This window comes from Hippocampus guttulatus, chromosome 10 (genome assembly GCF_054856545.1).
Source record: "Hippocampus guttulatus isolate MCC_2025c chromosome 10, RoL_Hgut_1.0, whole genome shotgun sequence".
Taxonomy (NCBI): domain Eukaryota; kingdom Metazoa; phylum Chordata; class Actinopteri; order Syngnathiformes; family Syngnathidae; genus Hippocampus; species Hippocampus guttulatus.
In genome coordinates, this window is record NC_141270.1 from 19,209,203 (window position 1) to 19,235,209 (window position 26,007).

General features: G+C 42.6%; 1 protein-coding gene across 3 annotated transcripts in view; it reads left to right on the top strand.

Moving 5' to 3' along the window:
- Nucleotides 1-26,007, top strand: part of hspa12a (heat shock protein family A (Hsp70) member 12A) — a 61,262-nt gene that overhangs the window by 15,759 nt on the left and 19,496 nt on the right. Inside the window, exons 2-8 of one of the 3 annotated variants that reach the window (XM_086122037.1) lie at nucleotides 2,355-2,431; nucleotides 8,138-8,265; nucleotides 12,989-13,175; nucleotides 14,291-14,395; nucleotides 15,347-15,463; nucleotides 22,953-23,124; nucleotides 23,235-23,249. In XM_086122037.1, the coding sequence (XP_085978163.1) occupies nucleotides 2,355-2,431; nucleotides 8,138-8,265; nucleotides 12,989-13,175; nucleotides 14,291-14,395; nucleotides 15,347-15,463; nucleotides 22,953-23,124; nucleotides 23,235-23,249 (801 nt within the window). The remainder of the gene's footprint in view (nucleotides 1-2,354; nucleotides 2,432-8,137; nucleotides 8,266-12,988; nucleotides 13,176-14,290; nucleotides 14,396-15,346; nucleotides 15,464-22,952; nucleotides 23,125-23,234; nucleotides 23,250-26,007) is intronic. The other 2 variants (XM_086122038.1, XM_086122039.1) reach the window with 2 other exon arrangements.

A 26,007-nucleotide genomic window follows, 5' to 3' on the forward strand; every position in this document is an offset into this window, starting at 1 on the left:
ACACCCGCTGCCGAACGCCACCTCTCCTGTCCCGCTTCCTAATCCTCTTGGGACGATTCGGCGTTGGCGTGTGTCGCCGCTGTAATTCCACGGGAATGTCTTCCAGCACGCTAGAAGACTGCAGAAGTCCATACACCCACAGGTTTAAGAGCTCGATCCCGCTGTATCTGAGTTGTCCTGAGCTGGAGAGCACGCCGGCAAAACACCGTGCTGGCGGCCCAGATACCGTCAGCCATACAAAAAACAGAGGCTATTTGACATATTTTGATTGAACATAACGTCTCAACTTCACGAGAATTTGTTTGTAGAGAATAAAATACAGTTTGCTGCTTCCATGTTCATAATTGTTCTTTAATCAAGCAAACATATGTATTTCTTATTTGGATCCCAATACTCAATTATTAATCCGGATCCCAAAACATTTGATAGCCTCAGCCCTAGAAAAAAAAAGCACTTTTCTACCACTATTGGCGGCCGTGACTTTGAAATTTTTAGTGACCCCATCAGGCCTGGGTCGAAAGGTGGGTAGTCGCCCGACACAGTGGCCTAGTGTCCCTGGGCCGTTGGGCCACCGTTAATGTCAAGCCCTGCTATAAATCACTGATATATATATATATATATATATATATATATATATATATATATCTCTAAAGGACCAACAAGATGTAGTCATTCTTATCATGTATCATTTGTCGGTGCCACAGGACCGTTTTTGGGAATCACTGCTTTCAGTGACATCACCCTACTACTTCTGAAAACCCTGATAAGATTTGTCTGACAGCGTAGCACATAAAGAATTAGATCTGATTGGACAAAACAAAGATAATAAATTGTTGGCAATAACATTTCATGCAATATATATTAGAATGTTAGTCTTAACTATGAGTCAGTGCTTCTCAGCGAAAGCCTTGCAGGCCCTGACCACTGCTCCAGTTATGCTAGACAAGTATACGCAATTAAGTTCATTTTTTGTAGAATCCGTGCAGTCCATTTTGATTCATCCACTTCATGTAAGAATGAAAAGCGATTAAAGTAATTCTCCAGTCATGATGTGCCTTTTATGATTCATTTTGGGGAATACAAACTAGAGGTTGTAAAGGTGACTTTGGGAGTTGACTGCCATTGCTGCAGGAAAACATATTGGATTGTGACTAGACAGGGTGTCGCCACAGGTGGTCTGTAATTTGGCTCTGTAATTGCTTGGCAAAGTGTACTATGGGACTTCAGACCACTCATCCTCTCCATAGGGGTGGACAAGAAGAAAGATGAGTGAGGTAGATAAAAGGATTGGATTGTATTGGATAACATGATGCCCTGCTGGGACACAATTCCACAAGGTTCTTATAATAAATCAGACAAAATGATTATTATTGTTTGCATTCACAGTACACTTTCGGCTCTTAAGACAGACAAATAAAAGTAATGGTATATGTATGGAGACGCGCTTCCATTCAATTCAAATGTCATGTCTTTTTTTTTCTTCTTTTTTTTCTTTTTTAAGGAGGGTACAAATTACCTTTGCTGATGTTTCAATAGACAAGGCGTGAAAACTTGAAGCTTGAGCTCAAACGAGGTCCGTTATCTTTTTTTCAACCAATACTTTTTTCAACAATTTTTGAACTTGACAACTTAACATCATATGTCCATGGAGGTCTGCTTGCACTTGCTGATGAATGTACTTGGAGCACTTCCATCTCCTGATCCGAACCGAGAAAATCAGAATCATCCTTCTGAAATCAACATTTTAAATGTTCAACTTAAAAAAACAAGCCTTCAAGGTGTATGGCTCGGGTAGTCCATATGTCTGTTGCAAACAGTAACACCACACTGCCTCCAACTCTCTTTTTGAGTTGTACACGTGAGGGAAGGTGACCTTGGAAAGAAGACGTTTCCAAAATGCCCATAAAACACTGCTTTTGCAACAAAAATGAATGGGTGCCTTGAGCAATGTGAATCAAGATCGACAACATGATTTCCTTCCACCGAGCTGCAATTTTTTTTTCAATCTCAAAACAATGTGAAAATTATTCCAAACATGTCTGTTTCGGAGCAAAAATTAAAAGATCTAGTTGTTTTTGGGGAGGGGTGTTGCTAAAAGAGTAAGAAAAGTTTCAAAATACAGTGGCAAAATCGTCAAATGGACTCCGGTATGTTTGTTCTAAATATTTGTCTTCTCTTTGAGCTTGTTAGGTCGGTCCTTTTCTTGTTTAAGAGACTTTTGCTCAAAAACCAAATTGTGTGACATCAGGGATGATTGACGATAGAGGTTCCACTTTATCTTACAGTTGGCTCATGAAAAAAGATGCTTGTTGAGATATTGAATTGTGTTCATGTTTCCCTTTCTTTTTCTACAGATGAAATGGCAAACCCATCTCCAGCAAAGAGTCTCGGCGATCCTGGAATCACACCGCTGTCTCCGACACACATTCAGGCAATTCCTCTATTCTAAAATTTTTCATCACCATCATAGCTGTTTGTGACATTAAATCGCTCCATCCTGAAGCCGCCTTGTAGAAACTGTTTTGGACCGACGATATTAGGGTGGAAACTTTGCTTTGAACAACCCAGTAGAGCACAGGTATCAAAGTCACGGCCCGGGGGCCAAATCTGGCCCGCCACATCATTTTATGTGGCCCGCGAAACCAAATCAAGCATGTCAAGTTCCATGATGCTTGCTAAAGTCTGAACCAAACTTTCAAATTGTCATATGTAATCCACAAGAACAGTTATTTTTCCTGGACTTCTGATTATAAAACTAGTTATTCATCAATTTGTTGTGCACTGTGTATGTAATATGTGGAGGGGATTAAATATGTATATGGTTTCCCAAAACTCATAACGGCCCTCCAAGGGAAACTGAAACTACAATATGGCCCGCGACCAAAATGAGTTTTGACACTCCTGCAGTAGAGAAATTAAATAAAGTGAATTAGGTATAACATGTGATGTTAATACTGAAAGATGTGGACTTTATTATGTTGTTATGAGGGTCAAAGTAAAAAAAATGCATGCACAAAAGTAAAGGCAATTCAATCACAACCATAATCCAATTTTCAACCTCTGTGCTTTTCAGAAAAGATTTTTTTCCATAAAAACTGAAATTGAATGACTGTCGAATTGCTGCCACCATAAAATGTTAAATGTACTGATTTTGTTTTCAAGTAATATTTTAACATATTTAACTGTCATAAAACTACTCACTCTCCGTGAGCCGTCACCTTACCGTGGTGGAGGGGTTTGTCTGTCCCAATGATCCTCGGAGCTAAGTTGTCTGGGGCTTTTTGCCCCTGGTAGGCTCACCCATGGCTAACAGGTCCTAGGTGAGGGACCAGACAAAGCACGGCTCAAAAGATCCCTCATGATGAACAAAACAAATGGACTTCAGTTTCCCTTGCCCGGACGCGGGTCACCGGGGCCTCCCTCTGGAGCCAGGCCTGGAGGTGGGGCTCGATGGCGAGCGCCTGGTGGCCGGGCCTACACCCATGGGGCCCGGCCGAGCTCAGCCCGAAGAGGCAATGTGGGTCCCCCTTCTCATGGGCTCACCACCCATGGGAGGGGCCAAAGGGGTCGGGTGCAGTGTGAGCTGGGCGGCAGCCAAAGGCGGTCCGATCGTCGGCTGCAGAAGCTAGCTCTAGGGACGTGGAATGTCACCTCTCTTGTGTGCGAGGTAGAGAAGTTCCGACTGGATATAGTTGGACTTGCCACCACACATAGCCTGGGTTCTGGTACCCAGGCTATGGTACCAGTTCTCTCGAGAGGGGTTGGACTCTCTTCCACTCTGGAGTTGCTCACGGTGAGAGGCGCACAGCAGGTGTGGGCATTCTCATTGCTGATGTGCCTGTACATTGGGATTCACACCGGTAGACGAGAGGGTTGCCTCCCTCCGCCTTCGGGTGGGGGGACGGGTCCTGACTGTTGTTTGTGCATCTGCACCAAGCAGCAGTTCAGCATACCCACCCTTTTTGGAGTCCTTGGAGGGTGTGCTGGAGAGTACTCCTGCAGGGGAATCCCTTGTTCTGCTGGGGGACTTCAATGCTCACGTGGGCAATGACAGTGAGACCTGGAAGGGCCTGATTGGGAGGAACGGCCCCCCTGATCAGAACTCGAGTGGTGTTTTGTTATTGGACTTCTGTGCTCATCACGGATTGTCCATAACCAACACCTTGTTCAAACATAAGGGTGTCCATATGTGCACTTGGCACCAGGACACTCTAGGCCGCAGTTCGATGATTGACTTTGTGTTTGTATCATCGGATTTGCGGCCGCATGTTTTGGATACTCGGGTGAAGAGAGAGGCGGAGCTGTCAACTGATCACCACCTGGTGGTGAGTAGGCTCTGATCGTGGGGGAAGATGCCTGTCCGTCCTGGCAGACCCAATTGTATTGTGAGGGTTTGTTGGGAGCGTCTGGCGGAATCCCCTGTCAGAGCTTTTCCCATGTCCCGGAGGAGGCGGGGGACATTGAGTCCGAATGGACCATGTTCCGTGCCTCTGTTGTTGAGGCGGCCAATCTGAGTTGTGGCCGTAAGGTGGTTGGTGCCTGTCGTGACGGCAACCCCTGTACTCGCTGGTGAACACCAGCAGTAAAGGATGCCGTCAAGCTGAAGAAGGAGTGCTATCGGGCCTTTATGGCCTGTGGGACCCCAGAGGCAGCTGACGGGTATCGACTGGCTAAGCGGAATGCAGCTTCGGTGGTCGCCGAGGCAAAAACTCGGGCGTGGGAAGAGTTCGGTGAGGCCATGGAAGCCGACTTCCGAACAGCTTCGAGGAAATTCTGGTCCACCATCCGATGTCTCAGGAGGGGGAAGCAGTGCACCACTAACACTGTGTGCAGTGGGGATGGGGCGCTGCTGACTTCGACTCGGGACGTTGTGAACCGGTGGGCAGAGTACTTCAAAGACCTCCTCAACTCCACCAACACGCCTTCCTCGGAGGAAGCAGAGTCTGAGGACCCTGAGGTGGGCTCTCCTATCTCTGTGGTTGAAGTCACCGAGGTGGTTAAAAAGCTCCTCGGTGGCAAGCCCCTAGGGGTGGATGAGATCCGCCGCAGTTCCTCAAGGCTCTGGATGCTGTGGGGCTGTCCTGGTTGACATGCCTCTGCAGCATCGCGTGGTCATCGGGGAGAGTGCCTCTGGATTGGCAGACTGGGGTGGTGGTCCCTCTTTTTAAAAAGGGGGACCGGAGGGTGTGTTCCAACTACAGAGGGATCACACTCCTCAGTCTCCCTGGTAAGGTCTATTCAGGGGTGCTGGAGAAGAGGGTCCATCAGGAAGTTGAGCCTCAGATTGAGGAGGAGCAGTGTGGTTTTCGTCCTGGCCGTGGAACTGTGGACCAGCTCTACACCCTTAGCAGGGTCCTCGAGGGTACGTGGGAACTTGCCCAACCAGTCTACATGTGTTTTGTGGACTTGGAGAAGGCGTTTGACCGTGTCCTTCGGGGAGTTATGTGGGGGGTGCTTCGGGAGTATGGTGTACCGAGCCCCCTGATACGGGCTGTTCGGTCCCCATACTGCCGATGTCATAGTTTGATTCGCATTGCCGGCAATAAGTCTGAATCGTTTCCAGTGAGGGTTGGACTCCGCCATGGCTGCCCTTTGTCGCCGATTCTGTTCATAACCTTTATGGACAGAATTTCTAGGCGCAGCCGAAGCGTTGAGGGGGTCCGTTTTGGTGGCCTCAGTATTGCATCTCTGCTTTTTGCAGATGATGTGGCACTGTTGGCTCCTTCAAGCAGGGCTCTCCAACTCTCACTGGAGCGTTTCGCAGCCGAGTGTGAAGCGGTTGGGATGAAGATCAGCACCTCCAAATCTGAAACCATGGTCCTCAGTCAGAAAAGGGTGGAGTGCCCTCTCCGGGTCGGGGAGGAGATCTTGCCCCAAGTGGAGGAGTTTAAGTATCTTGGGGTCTTGTTCACGAGTGAGGGCAGGAGGGAGCGAGAGATCGACAGGCGGGTCGGTGCAGCGTCTGCTGTGATGCAGACGTTGTATCAGTCTGTCGTGGTGAAGAAGGAGCTGCGCGAAAGGGCGAAACTCTCAATTTACCGGTCGATCTACGTCCCAACCCTCATCTATGGTCGCAAGCTGTGGGTCGTGACCGAAAGAACGAGATCCCGGATCCAAGCGGCCGAAATGAGTTTTCTCCGCAGGGTGTCCGGGCTCTCCCTTTGAGATAAGGTGAGAAGCTCGGTCATCCAGGAGGGGCTCAGAGTAGAGCCGCTTCTCCTCCACATCGAGAGGAGCCAGATGAGGTGGCTCGGGCATCTGATTCGGATGCCTCCTGGACGCCTCCCTGGTGAGGTGTTTCGGGCATGTCCCGCTGGCAGGAGACCCAGGGGACGACCCAGGACACGCTGTCACCCAGCTGGCCTGGGAACGCCTCAGAAGAGCTTGAAGAAGTGGCTGAGGAGAGGGAAGTCTGGGCTTCCCTCCTAAAGCTGCTGCCCCCGCGACCCGACCCCGGATAAGCGGTGGAAAATGGATGGATGGATGGATGGATGGATAAAACTACTCTTTGATGGTGTGTAGTGTTTGTATCAGTAAACGCAGAAGGAAGAATGCTCCAGGCAAATTGATGTTATGAATCGCAATGGTTCCCAATCTGTCACACAATGAGTACCCCCTCACTCAAACATGTTGATGATGCTATGTACGGACCGTGGCTGAAAAAGACCTCAAAGTGCAATTGTTTTTCTCCCTTCAAACATGGAGAGTGAATTACATTTCAGCCCATGTCCACATCCTTGAAAACGAAGAAAAGAAAGAAAGCAAAGCAGCAGCCGTCAGATTACTTGCTGTTGGCAGTTGGGCTCTCGTTGCTAGCCGCTAGCGGCTAGCTTCTGGCAGCAAATGCTGGAGACTTGTGCCATATCATACAATGGCGCTGTAATGAACTAACAATTTCTTAGCATCCTAAATTAGGGTTTGAATATGATTTCGGGATGGCGTTGTATTGATGTTGGTGGCATTTATGTAATGCATCAAAATCTGGAACAGATGCTGAAATGTTGAAAAGACAAGTCAAGCTAGCTGTCACGCCACTACAGGCCAACTTCAAATCAAAATCCGACTGAGGCTATTGCATTGGTGTCAATGTATTTGGCAGAGGTGGGCATGCCATGCCTAGGATGAAAGGGCCCATTTTGGAGACAGAGGAAGTTTTAAAAAAAAGACAGACTAAGGAAGTGGGTTTTCGTCCCTCGCCTAACCGAGTCAAGTACCAACAGACGCCCATTTCACTGACGACTGATAGAAACACGCCCAGCCTGTCTTGCGTGTGTAATCCGCCAATAAAGTACTTCAGACTGAATGTGCGGACAAGAGTAGGGGCACTCGTACTCCGTCAAAAAATGTCGACACATTGCCGGTTTCCAATGATGGTTGTATGCGTCTCAGTCCCATTCCATAGACCACGGGCGTCAAGCACGGATGTTTTTTTTTTTTTGTTGTTTTATTTTTGTGGGAGGGGTGGGGGGGGCAGACTGGTGAAATGTTAGGATGGAAGTGCTTTAAAAGAACGAGGACGGATGGGGATGGAGAAGGATTATTTTATGAATATGGACGGTGGGACGATGATGAAAGGGGTGTCCAGGTCGCAGACGGAGGAAGGGCCAGCAAAATAGGGTAAAGTGCCCATGTCTGGTATTTGGTAAGCTTTTTTTCTTAAATTAGTCTTTGCATTGGTGGCGTGTTATGTTCTGAGAATGTGTGCAGCTACCTTGACATGTCTAAATGACAGAACACACACTAAATAAACTGTTACCCGAGGCAGAAAAAAATGCTCTATTGTGAATGTGGACTGCATGTGAACGCACACATTTTTTTTGTACCAACCAATCCGTGGACCATGTGCGGCACGACTAATGATCGACAGTGATGGCATCCCAAAAAAACAGAAAACAGATTCTCCCTGAGTTGAATTCTCACAATATACTGCTGTATGCTGATGTTTTGCATTCAATTCTGTGTGATTTTTGAGTTTTCTGTCTTTCTTTTGGTTATGTTGGTCTTTTTTTTTTTTGGCTCTGTTATATTTCCACCCTTTAAACTTGTAGCTATTGTGGATGTCTACGAGTTTACAAAAGCTCAAAAGCATTGCATTCATGCACTAACTCTCCTCCATGTCAATGTTCTGTTTATGCAGCAGAATGACACAGACCAGGTTCCGTCAGGAATGGCCTTTGTGGTGGTGGTAGCCATTGACTTTGGCACAACATCAAGCGGCTATGCTTATGCATTCACAAAGGAGCCTGAGTGCATTCACACCATGAGGTACGTCATGTCATTTTTATGAAGGCGTAGTTTAACAACCACTTGATCTTGAAGTGAGGCATTTTCAAGTACCGTATTTTCCGCACTAAAAGGCGCCCCTAAAAGCCTTCCATTTTCTTAAAAGCTCAGTGTATGGTCATTATGGTAATATTTTGACCCCAAAATGGCTCCTTGCTCAAGACATGCTGACAACGCAGAGTTCAAACTTAAAGCGATCGGTTACGCAGTTGAACATGGAAATAAAGCAGTGGCAAGTGAGTTCAACGTTAACAAATCAATGTTATAACTTGCTGTTGGTTAAGTGAACTGTGTTGCTGCTTTATTAAATAAGTTTTACTGACATCTGATTGTTCTGTTGGTGTTTCCTTGAGCGTAGTTCCATCTAGTGAATGCATTGCAGATTGCATTTTATGATGCGGTGCGCCTAATGTATGAAAAAAATTACAAAATAGGCCATTCATTGAAGGTGCGCCTCATAATCCAATGTGCCTTTTAGTGTGGAAAATACGGTAGAAGTTTTGTTCAAGCGTTCAAGGGTAAAGCTCAGTTTATCAAAGGAGGATTGAAATTTTAGAGACGATAGCACACCCATCCATCCATGAATTTTCTGTACCGTCTGGTTAATTGAAGACTTTCAAATTGTCCGTAGTCGTGAAAGTGAGTGTGTTTGGTTGATTATCTGTGCCCTGCGCCTGACTGGTGACCAGTTCATGGGGTACCCCACCTACTGCCTGATTACAGCTGGGAAAGGCTCCAGCATGCCAATGACCCTAGTGAAGATAAGCAGTTTGGAGGATAAATTCATTAATCTTTGCCCTTTTTACAGTATATGTGTACAGTACATAGTCTTGCATAGGTTTCTATAAGGCTTTCCTGTCTGTTGCCCTCCTGAAAAAACTCAGTACTGAATTGTTTCTTAACTTGAATGGGTATAGCATTTCAGCCATTTTATTCTTGATTCCACTTACAGTGATCCCTCGCTATTATGCGGTTCGTTTATCGCGGCTTCAGTGCATCGCAGATTTTTTCAAACATATTCATTAAAACAAAAAAATTAAAAATTAAAAATTCATATACATGGAGTACAGTACTGTATATGTTGCTCGATGTGACTCGCTGTTGTTTTGCTGAGTTTCGCAGCTTGTCGCGGACCATTTGCGGACTTAAAAAAAAATTAATATCTGTTAATTGGTTGCTACTTCGCGGATTTTCGTTTATCGCGGGTGGTTTTGGTCCCCATTAACCGCGATAAACGAGGGATTACTATAGTACTTTTCAATTTAACTCCTAATCGAGTTGGGCAGTATTATGGTTGTACAGTATCCCGTGGTGTCTACAAATAGCAATGCTGCCACTTTCAACACGGTAATCGAAAAAAAAAAATCTGCAGCACATCAGGACCTAATAATATAACATCAGGAGGTGGGGGGTGCTGGAGCCTATCTCAGCCGTCTTCGGGCAGTAAGCAGGGGACATCCTGAACCAGTTGCCAGCCAATCGCAGAGGGTTAATGTTATTATAACTATCTAAAACTAAAGGAAGGAAATCATGTTTTGTGTAATTTTTTTGGAATGACGTTCTATTAGTCACATGACAGCCCACGGGCAGTCCGCGGCACGTTATTCAAGCGCATTGGTCGCCCAAAAAAAATGCAACTGCCGCAATTTGGACTATGTTTTTTGGTTGTTAGTTCCAACACCAACAGTGCAACAAAAACTTGTGCAACACATTATGAAATGCTACATGGGCTGACGATCGTTTAGAAAAAGGAAGCAAAATGTATACAGTACATTTCAGGCAGGCAGCCGTCAGCACACAGATATTGGGAGTACGTAATTGTTGATAGATAAAGCCGTCATTGAGTGTTGATGTGCCATGTTGAAATGACACATTATAAAATGACACCACTTGTATCATAGATCCATAGTTGATGTTTGTAACAAACCAATTTGCATCAAAATCGCCAAAGAATTCAACAAGTTAAGAGCGAAGCGAGGACAGAGTGGTTATTTTGCCGTGACTGGAAAGTCGCAATTTAACAAACATCGAACCTGTATTTCGGCTACGAGTCCGCCCTACACTATACAGACTCATGGTGGTCAGCACAAGTTACAAAATACAGTGATCCCTTGCTATATCGCACTTCATTTATCGCGACTTCACGACATCGTGTGTCCCCCCCCCCCCTCCCCCCAAGGACTGTGTTCCGAAAACAAATGCCGAAGTTGGTTCCCGGCGTGACGTCGACCAATGACAGCACGAGTGGATTTATCCTGTGAGCTGATTGGCTGTGCATCTTTGCAGCCATGCCCAGCACCTTCACTTGTGTCTCGTCACGCTGTTGACTCTCTGATCGGTGTGTCTCGTCATGCTGTTAACTCTCGTTTGCCTCTCGTAGAGAATGATTGGGCTTGTACGAAAAAATCAGCACGTCTCTTTGCCTCCTCCTCATCAATACCGATTAAATGTCTTATCAAAAGCACATCGGCTGCGCGGGGATAGCTGGCCAGGAGCTAGCTGGAGGCTAACGGCGGCTACACCGTCAAGAGCATAAAGTGAGAGAAACCTCCAATAACACAAGTCTCTTCGCCCATCTGGAGAGCGAGAATTTTTAATCTCAATCTTCCCTGACACTTGGGGGAGGGAGAAAAGCGCAGCTCACTGAGCGCTGCGGCTTTTAAACTACCGTATTTTTGGGCAGAAGGCAATGCTGATGAATGTTAATTACTATATAAAGTTTTATGATTAAAGATTTAAGTAATTACATGTACTGCGGTAGTCTTTGTCTCAAATATGTAAAGTATCTTATAGTCATTGTTTACATATTTTAAACATACTGCTACCCACATACACTGACACAAAAATTCCAAGGAGGGAAGCCAAACCTCCTTCGCGGTTTTTCACTTATCGCGGCAGGGTGCCGGTCCCCATTAACCGTGATAAGTGAGGGATCACTGTAAGTCTAAAATTTGTGAAGGTATTACCCTACATCGCAGTGTAATAAGTGGACTTTACAACTGTGTTAGAATTTGAATACCACCCAACGCTTGGTCTCAAGTAGGCTCAGAAAAGTGAGTTGACCCTAATTGTAGGAGACCTCCACTCATCCAGAAATCTTACCTTAAAAAGAGCTTGTTCTAACATGACTATTATCAGAAACAGGAAGTTGGATGGAGTGCCTACTTACTATGCATTGTAACTATTTTATACCAGCAGGTGTCAATGTCTCCCATTTATAATGGGAAAAGTGTTGTTGTGTTTGAAAGAGAGTTGGACTTTAACCCAAGAAATTATCATTTAAGAAGCTAATGCTTCCGAAAGGACTCATACAGATAACGTGCAATTTCCGGAATATACAGCGCACTTCATTATCAGCCGCACCCACTACATTTTTAAAGGAAAAACAATTTTGTACACACATAAGCCGCACCTGTCTATAAGCTGCAGGTGCCCACATTGTAACATGAGATATTTACCAAGAAAAAGAAGGAACACAGAAAGTGTTTTCAAAGTTTTCATGACATACCTTAACTTTTCTTTCCAAATAGTGCCTGTAACACGGTGGCAGTTGTTTTGTAAAACAGCACTCACAGGGCTGGTTAAAAAACAAACAAACAAACAAACAAAAAAAAACCCACATAAAAGTCACTGTTCACTGTCGAGTAATTCTTTTTTTCTATGAAAATAATCTTCACTTGCCAAAACACTCGGTCAACCATTCCTTCATTAAGCTTTCTACCATCTATGCTTTCGTGTCAACTTTCACGACAATGTCTTTCGGAAGGTTTTTTTTTTTTTTTTTTTTTACATAGTAATCCTTGGTGTATACAGTGCAGCCCAAAACACAGGTGAAATGCGCCCTCTCATGCCCGGTTGTTTTCACTTTGACAGAAAATAGTGTCTTCCTCGACACATAAATCAACTTGTCTCACTCTTACCTTTTATGCTTGAGCGCGTCCCGGCGGCCATTAGAAAAATCTTTCAATAGGCCGCTTTATATAAATAAGCCGCAGAGTTGAAAGTCGCAGTTTATAGTCTGGAAATTACGGTACTGTATATTGATTGATGACACATCTTGTACATCAGGGGTGCCTATTACGTCGATCCTGATCGACCGGTAGATCTAAGACAGGTCCCAAGTAGTTCCGAGGAGCGTAGAGGAGAAAAAAAGACAAACAACCTTTTGTGTGTCTTTGTCCATGTTAGTAATATATTACTTGTGTTAATGTATGCTGCACCCTAATCATCCCATCAGTCTCATTTTCACCCAAAAATAAAAATAAAAAATAAAATAAAGCAGGTAAATCTTGAACTTACGGTGGCGCGTGATTACGTCACCGGAAGTTGTTAGTGCTCAGCAGTCTGCAATTGTAACTTGTGTTCAGAGCTGTTGCGCTCTATCTTTTATCGTCATTATTCTCATTCAGAGTTTGCTTCGTGTACAATTCACCGAGGGCACGGGCAAAGAATAGGAATCTAGGAGGGCCCAGGGAAGCACTTTAAAATGGTACGTGTGAGCTACAATAGTTAACAGGCTGCAAAAATGCTGTTTCTCATCATGGCGTGCGTGCGTGCGTGCGCGTGTGTGTGCGTGTGCATGTGCGTATGTGTGTGTGCCGGTAAGGGCCGATCCCGGGAGGTTGGTTGATCGAAAAGTAGATCTTCGGTCCAAAAAGTTTGGGCACCCCTGCTATACATTATTATGATGACCTAATTTCCCTAGGCGTTGGGAGGGTGGCGATCCTGGCGTATCCAACCAGAAGACACCGACCACAATCTTGCTGACCCCAGACAGAAAGTTCCACAGTTTTGGCTATGCAGCACGTGACTTTTATCATGACCTAGACCCTAGTGAGTCCAAGCACTGGCTCTACCTGGAGAAATTCAAAATGAAGCTCCATACCACAGCGGTAAGAATCATGCTGACACTCACACATCAACGTCAGCAACATAACACTCCAAACGCACATTCCATATAAACTGTTTGGAAAAATGTAAAATGTCCATCTTGTTGCCTGACTAGTACTTGTTCTTGTGACACTGCTGTCAAGCACCAAATGAATCTTCACCGGTGGTTTATTGTTGCACATGCATAAAGTTTGATGCACGTGTTGCACGTGCAACGTTTAGGTGGTCTTTTCACAAAAGATTTTCAGCCTAATTTTTTCGGTATCCCTCCCCCCAGGTAGGTGATGCAAAGTGTACTCACAACAACATTCTCACTTCATCCGGGATACATGTACAGAACAGTTTTTGTTTTTATTTGTTTTGTTCTGAAGCAATGTGTTTGAGGGCGATGGATTGTCTCAGAGGTAAGCAGGACATAGTCAAGGTCATCTAAGGGGTGTTCACACGGCAACATTTGCTCCGGTGTTGCGCTGGTGCTACCCCAGTTGAGAGTTCACACGTGCAAAGTTACACCGGTGTAGGCCCCGAAAACAGCTTACTCCGGAGCAAATTTAACCCAACTCAGGGAGGTGGTTTAAATATTTGCTCCAGAGCAAATGCTCGTTTGCGGGGCAGCACCGATGTAAAATGGTACGTGTGAACTCTACGGGGTTAAAAATTTGCTCCGGAGAAAATGCTCGCTTGTGGGGGGAGTAGCCTCGCTACGCATGAGAAGAGTTGATTACGTATGGCTAGAATGCGTTGCGTTCGTGCTCTCTGTTGTACTTCCGTCATCTGTTTGTCTAATAACGACACAAGACATGATGGCGTTTGACTGGTGCTTTATTAGAATAGATAAAATGGCAACTGGCAATAGTAGCAAGCGACACCTTGCCTCATGGGTTATACCATCTCAACTAGAACCGGTAAATAAAAAAGTAAAAGGAAAACAGAAAAGGAAAGGACAAAGCTGATTGTAGAAATAAGGATGTAATAAAAGTTTATTTTGAGCAAATAAGCCTACCTATGAACCAACTAAACATTAAAAAAAAGATTGAATCGATCATTGTCGCATTTGTTTTGTAGTTATTGTTGATAAAGCTGATCCTAATATCGTTGCCATCATCCCCACAAACAGAATCTGTCCATCAACACGGATCTCCAGGCAGCCAATGGGAAGCGGGTGAAAGCTTTGGATATCTTTGCCTATGCACTGGCTTTTTTTAAGGAGCAAGCACTAAAGGTAATGTCCCGGTATTGATGATCAACAGTATATACTGTATTTTCATACATTGTCGACATCAGGGGTGCCCAATACGTCGATCGCGATCGACCTGTAGTTCGCAAACTGGTCCCATGTCGTTCGCGAAGGGTGTAGATGGGAAGGAAAAAAAAACAACCCAAAACATTTGTGTCTGTGTGCGTGTTATTAATATGATATATTTTTGTGCTAGTGCACACTGCACCCTGAACATCCATTGAGTCTCACTTTTGCAAAAAGTATATTAAAGAACAAAATAAAATAAAAAAGCAGATCACTGTTAACCTTTGGTGGCGTGTGACCTGCATCACCCAAAATTGTTAGCGGTCAGTAGTCTGGAATTGCAGCATGTACAATTCACCGAGGGCACTGGCAAAGAATGGGAATCTGGAGTGCCGGGAGAAGCATTTTAAAACGGTACACGTGAGCTACGATGTCAACATGCTGCAAAAGTGCGTTCCATACCTCCGAGACGTCGGGTCTCAACTAAGGTAGGCAGTGATTTGCTTTTCAAAAACTCACAAACTTTTGTGTCTACTTTAATTTTCTGTTTCGTTTATCTTAGGGGCCGTTATGGCGCATTCTCATCAGGGCATGCGTGTGTAAGTTCGTGCATGGTAACGGGTCGATCGCGGGAGGTTGGCTGATCGAAAAGTAGATCTTTGGTCAAAAAAGGGTGGGCACCCGTGCTGCGCATTATTTCTTACGTGAACAGGGAGTGCATTTTGGGAAATGTATTCTTGTTCATGGATTAACAAAAACCCTAAATCATTCACAGTATAGGTAAGAAAAAAAATGGACTGTGAGATATGCATATATTGTATATGATGCATGCAACCATAGTTATAATTCCATACATAAATACTGTACATGCATTCATACTGTACATAGAATACATGGAGTCCACAGAGTGTGTTTGTTTTCATCTTGCAGGAGCTGAGTGATCAGACAGGTGGCGAGTTTAACAATAATGATGTGAGATGGGTCATCACTGTTCCTGCCATCTGGAAAATGCCTGCAAAGCAATTCATGAGGGAAGCTGCTTATAAGGTGAGCTAAGGGTCTCCACCTTCTATTATTCGTGCATCGATGACAGTATCACATGCAATTTTATTAGTGGTCTTCTGATCAGCATTTTATGCTGCCAATTACGATACCATTCGCATGGATTAGCTGCACATTTTTAAATGTTAGAGCTACTCACGAATCATTATTTTAATAACACTGGTCACCAGCAAGTTTTAGTCAAAAAGCTTTGTGTCTCTTAACTTATTTTTGAGGCTGATTTAAAAAAAAGAAGTCTTTAATTATTTTCCTCGCACATCAGGTTTTTGAGATATTTTCATTTTTTGTTTTTTAAGTTTGACTTATAAATGCTTGTGCAGTGCAGATTTTACCATGTGTAATTTATAGCATTTCAGAAAAAAATGACAGCTGGTGCTGAACCTAATTATGATGAAATACTGTCTATTATAATGATTATTATTGTGAAAACCTAATGTGCTTGAGTAAAAATGAGGTCAAATTCAGAATCACCTCAAATAATTTATCTAGAAAAGTTTACCTGCGTATTTCATAAAATAATAATTATAATTATAATACAATAATAACAATTATTATAATAATAAACATTTTTTGACAAGTGTAATTGGTTACGCAGTCAATATTTCTCTTCAATTGATGACTCAAGATTTGAAAAAAGAAGATTCTGTCCAAAAATCCATCCATTTACTTTTCCAAAAAAAAAAAAGAAAAAATGGACTGAATCATGTTTGTGCAGTTTCTGCACAAACATGATTCAGTTGCTGGTTTGGTCTGTAACGTGGAAAGGGGGAGTGGACATCGTACAAGATCTCGTTAGCTGCTGGATGCAAAGTACGAGTTTTGGATGATTGGTTTTCTACAACGTACAGTATGTGAAATAGTTTATTCTACTTATACCATATGCTTATTTGATAGATTTAGCACTGTCATTCTCAGCTTCGATCGGTCAAAAACATCAGGTAGCGCTGCATGGCTCGCTTGTTTTTGTTCGTCGTGCAACTACATGGGGGGTTTCTTTGAGCGGAGGAGGGGAGGGGTTCCTCGGACAGATGATGAAAGTTTGAACATCACGAGTCAATCTGGTGAATGGTGGTTGTTATTACTTTGGCGAATGCTAAATGATATATTGGTTGACAGTTCAACAGCTGTAAACAAGTCAATGCACTCACCTTTTTCCAACATTTTTACAGCAGCTACTGGAAGCCAGTCCAGTCCCACATTGTAAGATTAGAAATATGCCGCCCAAAAAGCTCATTTTACGTTGGATCTCACCGACAACTGCTAGCATTAGGTTAGTAGGACATTTCCCATGATTTCCCAGACCAAAACTAGAAAATACTTACAATTTTCATGTCTAAGATGAAATCAGGAAGTATTTTGTCGTTCTGGTATGACAAAACAGATGCCTGCTAGCGATTAGATATGGATTAGAATGAGAAAGCAAACATGAATGTTTAAGCAAATAGGAAGGAACTTAATGTTTACCTCCCGATCCCACGGACCGCAATGATATTTTCCCACATTTTAACATTGGAAATACAGAGCCAAACATAGGTCGCATTAGGCTCATCAAAAAATATTTCCCATGACACAGAGGCAGGAAGATGTCCTCATTCCGGTATGACAAAAATGTGTCGATGCCTGCAGGCATTTAAATGCAGGTGAGAATGACAACGCAAACTTAATGGGAAGGAATTCTGAATTCAAGACAATGAACTGAAAAGGCAACATTCATCCATTTAATAGGGCATTGGTGTCAAACTCAAGGCCCGGGCGCCAGATCTGGCCCGCCACATCATTTTATGTGGCACATGAAAGCAAATCATGTGTGTCAACTTGCATGATCCTTGCTAAAATGTGCACTGACGTGTTAAATTGTCATGTGTAGTCAATAAGAAATGAGATTTTGCAATAATTTTGCTATGCTGTTGACACTCACTTGAACTATAATTGAACAAACTATTATAGTTGACTGATCTAAAAAGTAGTTATCCAATAATTTGTTGTGTACAAATAATAATGCGATGAGACGATTAAAAATGTTTACGGTTTCAATGGCCCTCCGAGGGAAAACGTAACTCCGAAGTGGTCCAGGACAGAAATGAGGTTTACACCCCTGCAATAGGGGATACGGCATTACAAGGCAAACCGTAAATGTTTAATAAAATGAAAGGATTCTAAGTGTTCCTTATGATCCGTAAAATACGGTAATTTATATTCTGTACATGAATAGTAATAATTATTCAACATCACAAAGGACACCATCTACCAATACCGATATTACAGCAGGTCATAGTGGAGCATGTCATAATGGAGTACAGTAATGTCTGTGTACATTCACCACTATAAATTCAGCGTTCGTGTGATCGTGGGTGAAAATGATTTGGATAAAAAATTATTTTTGTGTTATCATTGTGATTGAATGGTGATCAGTCCTTTAAGTGAGCAGAGACAGGCTCCCGCTTTACGAAGAGTACTTTCCGTGGTTGAAATAGGAGCCTTCAATGGGTCCTGTGCATGTGTGATGCAGAGCTGTGCTTGGCACAGTATGTCTTTGTCTTGCTTAATTCTTGCATGCATATTCTCAAATGACCATAATGCACATGAATCGCTCGTGGGATTCCCACAGGTAGTTTCGAATCGATTGTTTCAAGATTCATGATTTAACAGACACACTGAATTAGACAAATGCTATTCAATGGTCCAAGACGCAATCAAAACAATTTATACTGATCTTTAAATACAGGAGAGGCCACACCCAGAGGCTGATGTTCCTGCAGCACATATTTAATCGTTTTTAAAATGTTCATTTATTAAATGATTGGTTAATGGATTGGATTTTTTATGAAGTCCATTCATTTTCTATACTGCTTATGCTTACTAGGGTCACGGGTGTGCTGGAGTTTATCCCAGCTGACTTGGGGCAAGTGGGTGGGTACTCCCCGAACTGGTCGCCGGCCAATTGTGCACGGCACAAATTCAAAAACCAATCACACTCCTGGACAATGTAATCCTTTCTTTTATCCAACCTTGCATATGTTCAAAAATTGGGAGAAAACCCAGGCATGGAAAGAACACGTAAAATCCACACCGGATGGCCAGAGTCCAGATTTGAACCCTTAGTCAGAGTTGCTCACCGTGCTGCATTTTTTGACTGAATAAAAAATACAGTACAATCAATAAACAATAACCACCATAGAATACATATTCCTTTTTTTTTCAAATGCGTTTGAATCAATAATTATATGAATTATGGACCAAATAAAAAGAGAAGGAATTATTTCATTATTATGATGACCTCTATTATATATTTATACCTCTATGAATGATCTGGCTCATCTGTCCATTTTAACATTCTAATGTGGCTCTTGAGCTCAAAACGTTTATCCACCCCTGAGATAAACGAGCAATGAAAATGGCTCAAGCTTGTCCCTCGAGACCATTAATGTGTGACTCACTTGGGCGTGGCAGTCTGCAGTGTGAAATGAGGCTGCAGCGAGGCAACAGATAATATCCAGAATGTGATGGATTGCAATGGAGGCTCAAGGGCAAAAATTAAATAAACTTAAGGAATTGGGTAAAAAATTTTGATATTCTTTGCAGAGTTTATTTCATGGAACAATGCTTAAATAGCTTTAAAAAATGTTCTCTTTTGCACGTGCAGTTGAATATTAAGCAGTGTTGTGGTGTTATTTGCTGAAGGATGATCAAATGAAAGTACCGGAGAGTGGTTAATTTACGTAACATTTTCAACTGCTTATATATGAACTGTATCAATAAAGTATGACAATTTACATTTTTACTTGACTTGCTGCTAACCTCCAAAACCATGAAATAACTCTGGGATGAACTAGAGCAGAGATTATGAGTCAAGCCCTATTTAACTTCTTTTATTTTTTATAATTTTATTTGTGGTTTTATTGTTCTTGTTTTGATTGTAAAGTGTCCTTGAGTGTTTTGAAAGGCGCTTATAAATGAAATTTATTATTATTATTTTCCAGTATTAACTTCTTAAATACCCTGCTGGGTAAATGGCCTAGAACTTCCTTATGTGTCAAAATCGTAGCGTAGATCTACCCAGACCTGCGTCGTGTGGTGTCGTAAATGCATCCAGTTGTATTCATTTGGGAAACACTAACATGACATTTGCACTGTTTTCTCGTGTTAAAATAGGAATTAGCAGAAATTAGATCTTGCGCATTATAGTATGAGTGGCCATGTAATCCAAATGCTACATCTTCCTGACACATTGAATGCCTCATCATTGCTATGATGATGCGAATGAGCCTTCTGCTTTATCGTTCAGATCCTTCTCCTATTTTCCAGATGGCTTCAGCAATTGGCTGCACTGCAGTTCATCTGGAAATAGTCTCCAAACAGTCTTTGAATTTTGGGATACTGATTGGACTGATACATAAGAGTATGCCGGCTTTCCACAGTGATGTCATCCTTTTGTTGTGATTACATGTTTCCTGCGTGTGTATGTGTGTGCGGGCTAAAATCGGCATGAAAACAGAGAGGGAATGTGGATGATTTCATGAGCGCAGAAACAGGAAGGAAGGGGAGGGTCTTTTAGGTCTTATCAGTTGTGTATCTGGGTGAGCTGACAGAGAAACTGTGAATGCAGTGGAGAGAAAATGAGCAGTGGATGGGTTGGGCATCTGCAGTGACTCAGCACTGGCACTGAGCTTCGGTCATGGAGGACAGAGGGAGGGATCCACAACTCTCTCTCCCCTGGGGGTCGTGACGTAATCCACAGCCCCCTTTTTTTTATAATCTACTGAACCTCTTTTATTTTGGCCACTTGAGGCATAAAAGATCATTTTATCCGCTGGATTATTTGAAACGGCAGAAGCAGTGTAGTTTTTTTTTTTCAGCTGTAAAGCAGTTTCTATTTACCTATTAGAGTGTACTATTTCTATTTACTGGCTGGATCGAGTTTACGCATGCTAGTTGAGATGATTTTCAGATACAGTATTACAGTGAAAATGTGGAATACAATCAATATTTTTAAAAAATGCCTTTAAAGTTGCACAAAAACTTCCATAACATAACCTTACGTAAAACTCCAGCAAATTGTTTGAGACTTACTCTTATCTCACTGCTGTCAAGTTCAGCCAGAAGTAACTCTGCATTTGTGTTTTAGTTTTTTTTTTTTTGTTTGGCATCCTGCAAAACTATTAAAAAAGAAGGACCTGCCTGAACATGGGCTGGTGATCAAAGACAAGAATGGCCATCAGCTGCATGTTGAGCTGCACATTGGGTCATTGTTACTATTTTTTTCTATTTTTTTCTTTGTTTACTGCCTCTTCTTTCATCTATTGGCAGATTCTATTAACTTCAATGAAACATGTTAGCATTTTAGGAGTTAAAACAGCTGCAGGCAGCTAGCACCGTGCTTCCGCTGTACTCAATAGTTCAATGCATCCATTTTCCGAACCGCTTGATCCTCACTAGGGTCGCGGGGGGTGCTGGAGCCTATCCCAGCCATCTCCGGGCAGTAGGCGGGGGACACCCTGAATCAGTTGCCAGCCAATCGCAGGGCACACAGAGACGAACAACCATCCACGCCCACACTCACACCTAGGGACAATTTAGAGTGTCCAATCAGCCTGACATGCATGTTTTTGGAATGTGGGAGGAAACCGGAGCACCCGGAGAAAACCCACGCAGGCCCGGGGAGAACATGCAAACTCCACACAGGGAGGCCGGAGCTGGAATCGAACCCGGTACCTCTGCACTGTGAAGCCGACGTGCTAACCACTGGACTACCGGGCCGCCCTCAATAGTTCAATTTATTGCCAAATAGGTGTATATGGAATGCATGTGTGTGTATGTGCGTGTAAAATTCTTTGGGCCTGAACCGTATGATGTATATACAGTATTTTCTGCACTATAAGGGGCACCTAAAAGCATTCCATGTTCTCAAAAGCCGATAGGGCGCCGTGTAATCCGATGCGCTTTATATATGGATCAATATTCTGATTTCTGTATTTTAAGATAAGATAAGATATCCTTTATTTGTCCCACACTGGGGAAATTTACAGCCTCCAGCAGCAAGAATGTAGGTAGAAAGAAGAAAGAAGAAAAAACAAACAAACACCGTTCAATTAAGTGCAATATAAATACAAAATGGATAAATCGCAGTGCTATTTACAATTGTTTTTCACATCATTTAATTATTATTATTATTATTGTTGTTATTTTTATTCAGCAGCCTGACAGCAGTTGGTAAGAACGAGCGTCGGTATCTCTCCTTCTTGCAGCGCGGGTGTAACAGTCTCTGGCTGAAGGAGCTACCTAGTGCTGTCAGGGCGGGCTGGAGAGGGTGGGAGGGACTGTCCATCATAGCTTTTAGCTTAGTTAGCATCCTTCTGTTGCCCACCTCCTCCAGAGTGTCAAGGGAGCAGCCAGGACAGAACTGGCCTTCCTGACCAGTCGCTCCAGTCTCTTTCTGTCCCGGGCTGAGATGTTGCCTGACCAGCAGACAATGTCATAATGGATGGCCGAGGCCACCACCAAGTTATAGAAAGTGGTGGCCTCGGCCACATTTGAAATGTTCTATGAAGCGCTTTGTTACAGCTGCCGTGTTTGTGAAAGCGCTATATAAATAAAGCTGTATTGAATCGTAGTGTATTGTATTCCCTTTACCGTAGCTCCATATAATGGGTGCATAATGCAACCGCAACAACTGTTGTTGCTTCTATTCTATGCGCCTTATAATGCGGTGTGCCCTATATATGAAAACTCATTTAAAATAAGCCATTCATTGAATGTGCGCCTTATACTCCAAAGCGCCTTATAATGCAAAAAATATGGTTTCTTCAACTGATTTATAGTGCATTCCATTTACCATTTTAATCACATATGATTTTTCATCTGTTGGACAATGATGTTTTTGGGCGGTGCGGTGATGAGTGAGTTGGTGAAGGAAGCATGGTTGGGGTTTTTTTGGGGGGGGGCAGTGGTTCTGTGACTTGGAGTTGGATTCTATTTCGGATTCTATATGTTATTCTATTTAAAAATGACTTCATTTCGCGTGAAAATTTTAACAAGGTGGTTGAAACTTTTTTTTTTTTTTAGATCATATTGATTTTATGATAGGATCACTTGATTGGTGCCAGTTTCTGAGCTGCACAACCAGAATGAAACTCTTCCTTTCCATCACATTGTCAAAGTGCTGTATTGGATCAGGATCTTGTCACTGTTGGCAGCATTACGTTACATTTATAAGCATATTCAATAAACCATTTTAAATTTGTGCTTTGTGACGTTGCATGTAATTGTCTTTTTTTCACTATCACAACCCTCTAGGAGGTTGTGTGTGAAAATCAGGGTTCTTTGAAATAGACCAGGGTGATTACATTAGATTGTTATAACTTTGGCAGATTCAGTGTTTTCCATGTGTCCCTAATTCGCTGGATTTGTGTTCAACAAACTGAGATGCAGATTAATGTTGTATTTGATTCCAAAAATGTCTTTTTCCTTCATCTAGTCTGGTTTGGTGTCCCGTGACAACCCTGAGCAGCTTGTCATTGCGCTGGAACCTGAGGCTGCATCGATCTACTGCCGTAAACTCCGCCTCCACCAGATGGTGGACTTGAGTATCCAGACCACTCAGAATGATTTCAGTCCCACAGACAATGTTGGAAATACAATGACTCAAGGTACGTTCCATGAAACAGTCATTTAAGAGTACGACCACATCTTTTTCTATACTGTGACTCATGTTTTCATCAAAAATGTCTTTTTCTGCTGTATGTTAATTCTCTTGTAGCTTCTCCGAGCCATGGTAAACAAATCTTTTTACAATGTACTGTAATAGATGCATGTCAATTAAATATAGATTTTGTTTCCACCTTCCACATCATATTTGAATTTATTTTGCCCAAAATTCCCACCCAGTTATTTTCTGCGTTTAACATTAAGCGAGGGGTTATTTTAAATATCAGTTTAAGAGAAGGACTGAACAATAAAGACAATATGGTTTGTCTATTCGTACCACATTGCTACGCACAATGTATTTGTTCACCCTTAAGACAATGTAAATGGGCATGTATTTAAACAGTGCCTCATTCTTATCACACTGGCTTAAACAGATGTAGAGCCATAAAAAAAGCATATATAGCAACGTTTTCATCATGCTTAATGCATGCTTCATTACACATCGGCTTCACATTTTTCACTCATCACATTATTGATCATTAAATGTGAAAACTAACAACATCGGCTTCAAACTTCAAGAGGCAGTAGCCATCGGGTGAAACAGCAACAAAAAATTGTTTTTGATAAACCCCCCGACGCAGTTGTGTAAATGTAAAAATAAAGCTTGAAGACATCTGTGGCCGGCTGCTTAGCACGTCTTCCTCATGGTGCAGAGGTCGTGGGTTCGTGGGCCCATCCAGTCATTGATTTGATGAATACACTTAATGAAAGTAAGGGACTATCGTTAAGGGATGACAGTGAAATGTAAAGTGTCGTGTCATCTGCAAAAGTATGATGAGATGTTGCGGCGCTCCATAATCTGAGCTAGTTGCAGCATATAAAAGTTAAATAGAAGTGCTCCAAGAATGGAGCCTGGCGGAACCCCGCATGTGATCTTTACTCATTCAAACTCATTACTACCAATTGAGACAAAGTAGTTCCTATCTTTCAAGTAAGATTTGAACCAATTTAACACAGTGCCATTAAGTACAACCCACTGTTTTAGCTTGTTGAGCGGTATGTTATGATCAACTATGTCAAATGCACCAGTGAGATCGAGCAATACCAAGACGGTGGCTTTGAAAGTGTTATTCAGATGTATGTTATTTAAGACTTTAATAAGTGCAGTCTCAGTGCTGTGGTGCGGTCGAAATTTAGATTGAAATGCATTTAAGAGATTCTTTTGCATCATAAAACTGTGAATTTCTTTAAAAACAACCGTTTTGATGATTTTTCCCAAAAATCGAAACATTTGAGATTGCCCTGTATTTACTTATCTTTGAAGGCTTTTTTAAAAGTGGTTATGTTACTTCAATTTTTTGGTACCTGCCATTATTGAAGAGAATTATTCAACATGACTTATACCTTTGCAGCTATACAATCAAATCCTTTATGAAAAATTGTGAACGCAGAACATCGAGATGTTGTCCTAACTTGAAAACTATTTCTTTCAAAGTTGTGTAGTCTAAAAGGTTAAAATGTTCAAGATTAACTGGAAAATCAAATGGCACAAGTGATAATGGGGAGCCATTTACATTTTGTCGTATCTGGAATATTTTTATCTGGCTGCAAAGTTGTTGCATGACTTGTTGGACAGCATTTTCAAAGGGACTGATTCTGTGGGATTTGGCAGTCTGTCTACAACAGAAAACAATGTATGGGCATTTTTACTGTTTCCATTGATAACCCCTGAGAAGAATTATTGTCTCCTATTTTTCAGTTCGTGGTTGTGGAGATGTGAAGACTGTTTTTGCATGTGTTGTAAAGAATCAGGAGTGACTGGGACTCTGCTTGTCTACATACTCTTATTTGAGCTTTAACTAGCAGAGCATTTCTCCATGGCAACTTTTTCATCACTGGCAAAACCTTGGTCTTAATTGAGGCAATACTGGTCCCCACAACCTCCGTGATATTGAAACATTTGGAAATAATTAGATCCAGCATATGACTTTTGGTATGACATTCAGTACAACGGAGGCCGTAGAGACTCGGTGAACAGCTGTTTGTTTTCAAACAGCCTAGAGTCCGAAGACAAAAGAACTTCTTTGTATAGACTTTGTCACCAAACCACAAAATTATACTTGTCAATTAGTGGAGCTGACCCGATGCAGTGAACACACCAACAAACACAATTATAGCCCAGAACAATTCACCAAACATTCAAACATTGTCAAGTCAAGTCAATTTTTGTATTTGTTGTCAGTGTCTAATGCTAATAGGTGCTAACACCGCAGCTCTGCATCCCTTTTTTCTTTGCCATTATAGTGCTTCCGTTTACCTGTAGTTGCTTGAAAATGGTAGATCTTCACCCAGACAGGTCTGTCACCTCATTAGTGAAATTGGTGTTGGTGAGGAGCCAAAAGGTATTATGTAAGGCGACACTTTTCCCAAAATAGTTAATAAAAGATGTACTTTGTTGTTTCATTTCACATTTAATTGATGGGCAGGCACTCTAGTGGCCCAACTATTTGTATTCAAGCAGTTAAAAATCAGTTTTTCATAATTCATCATCTTGATGGTGAGGAAGACGACAAAGACAATGTTGTGCCCCAAAATAAAGTCCAAAATGGTCACTCTTTTAGGAAAGAAGAAAGAACTATCTTGGAAGGCCAATGTCAATGTAACAGTTCACATATAGTAGCTCGGGGGTGTCCAAAGTCGGTCCTCAAGGGCCGCTGTCCTGCCTGTTTTCCAGCTCTCCCAGGAGCAACACACCTGATTCAAATCATCAGGATCGTTCGAATGCTGCTTCAGAGCTGGCTGATGAGCTGATCATCTGAATCAGGTTTGTTGCAGGCGGGAGAGCTGGAAAACAGGCAGGACAGTGGCCCTCCAGGCCCGGAGCT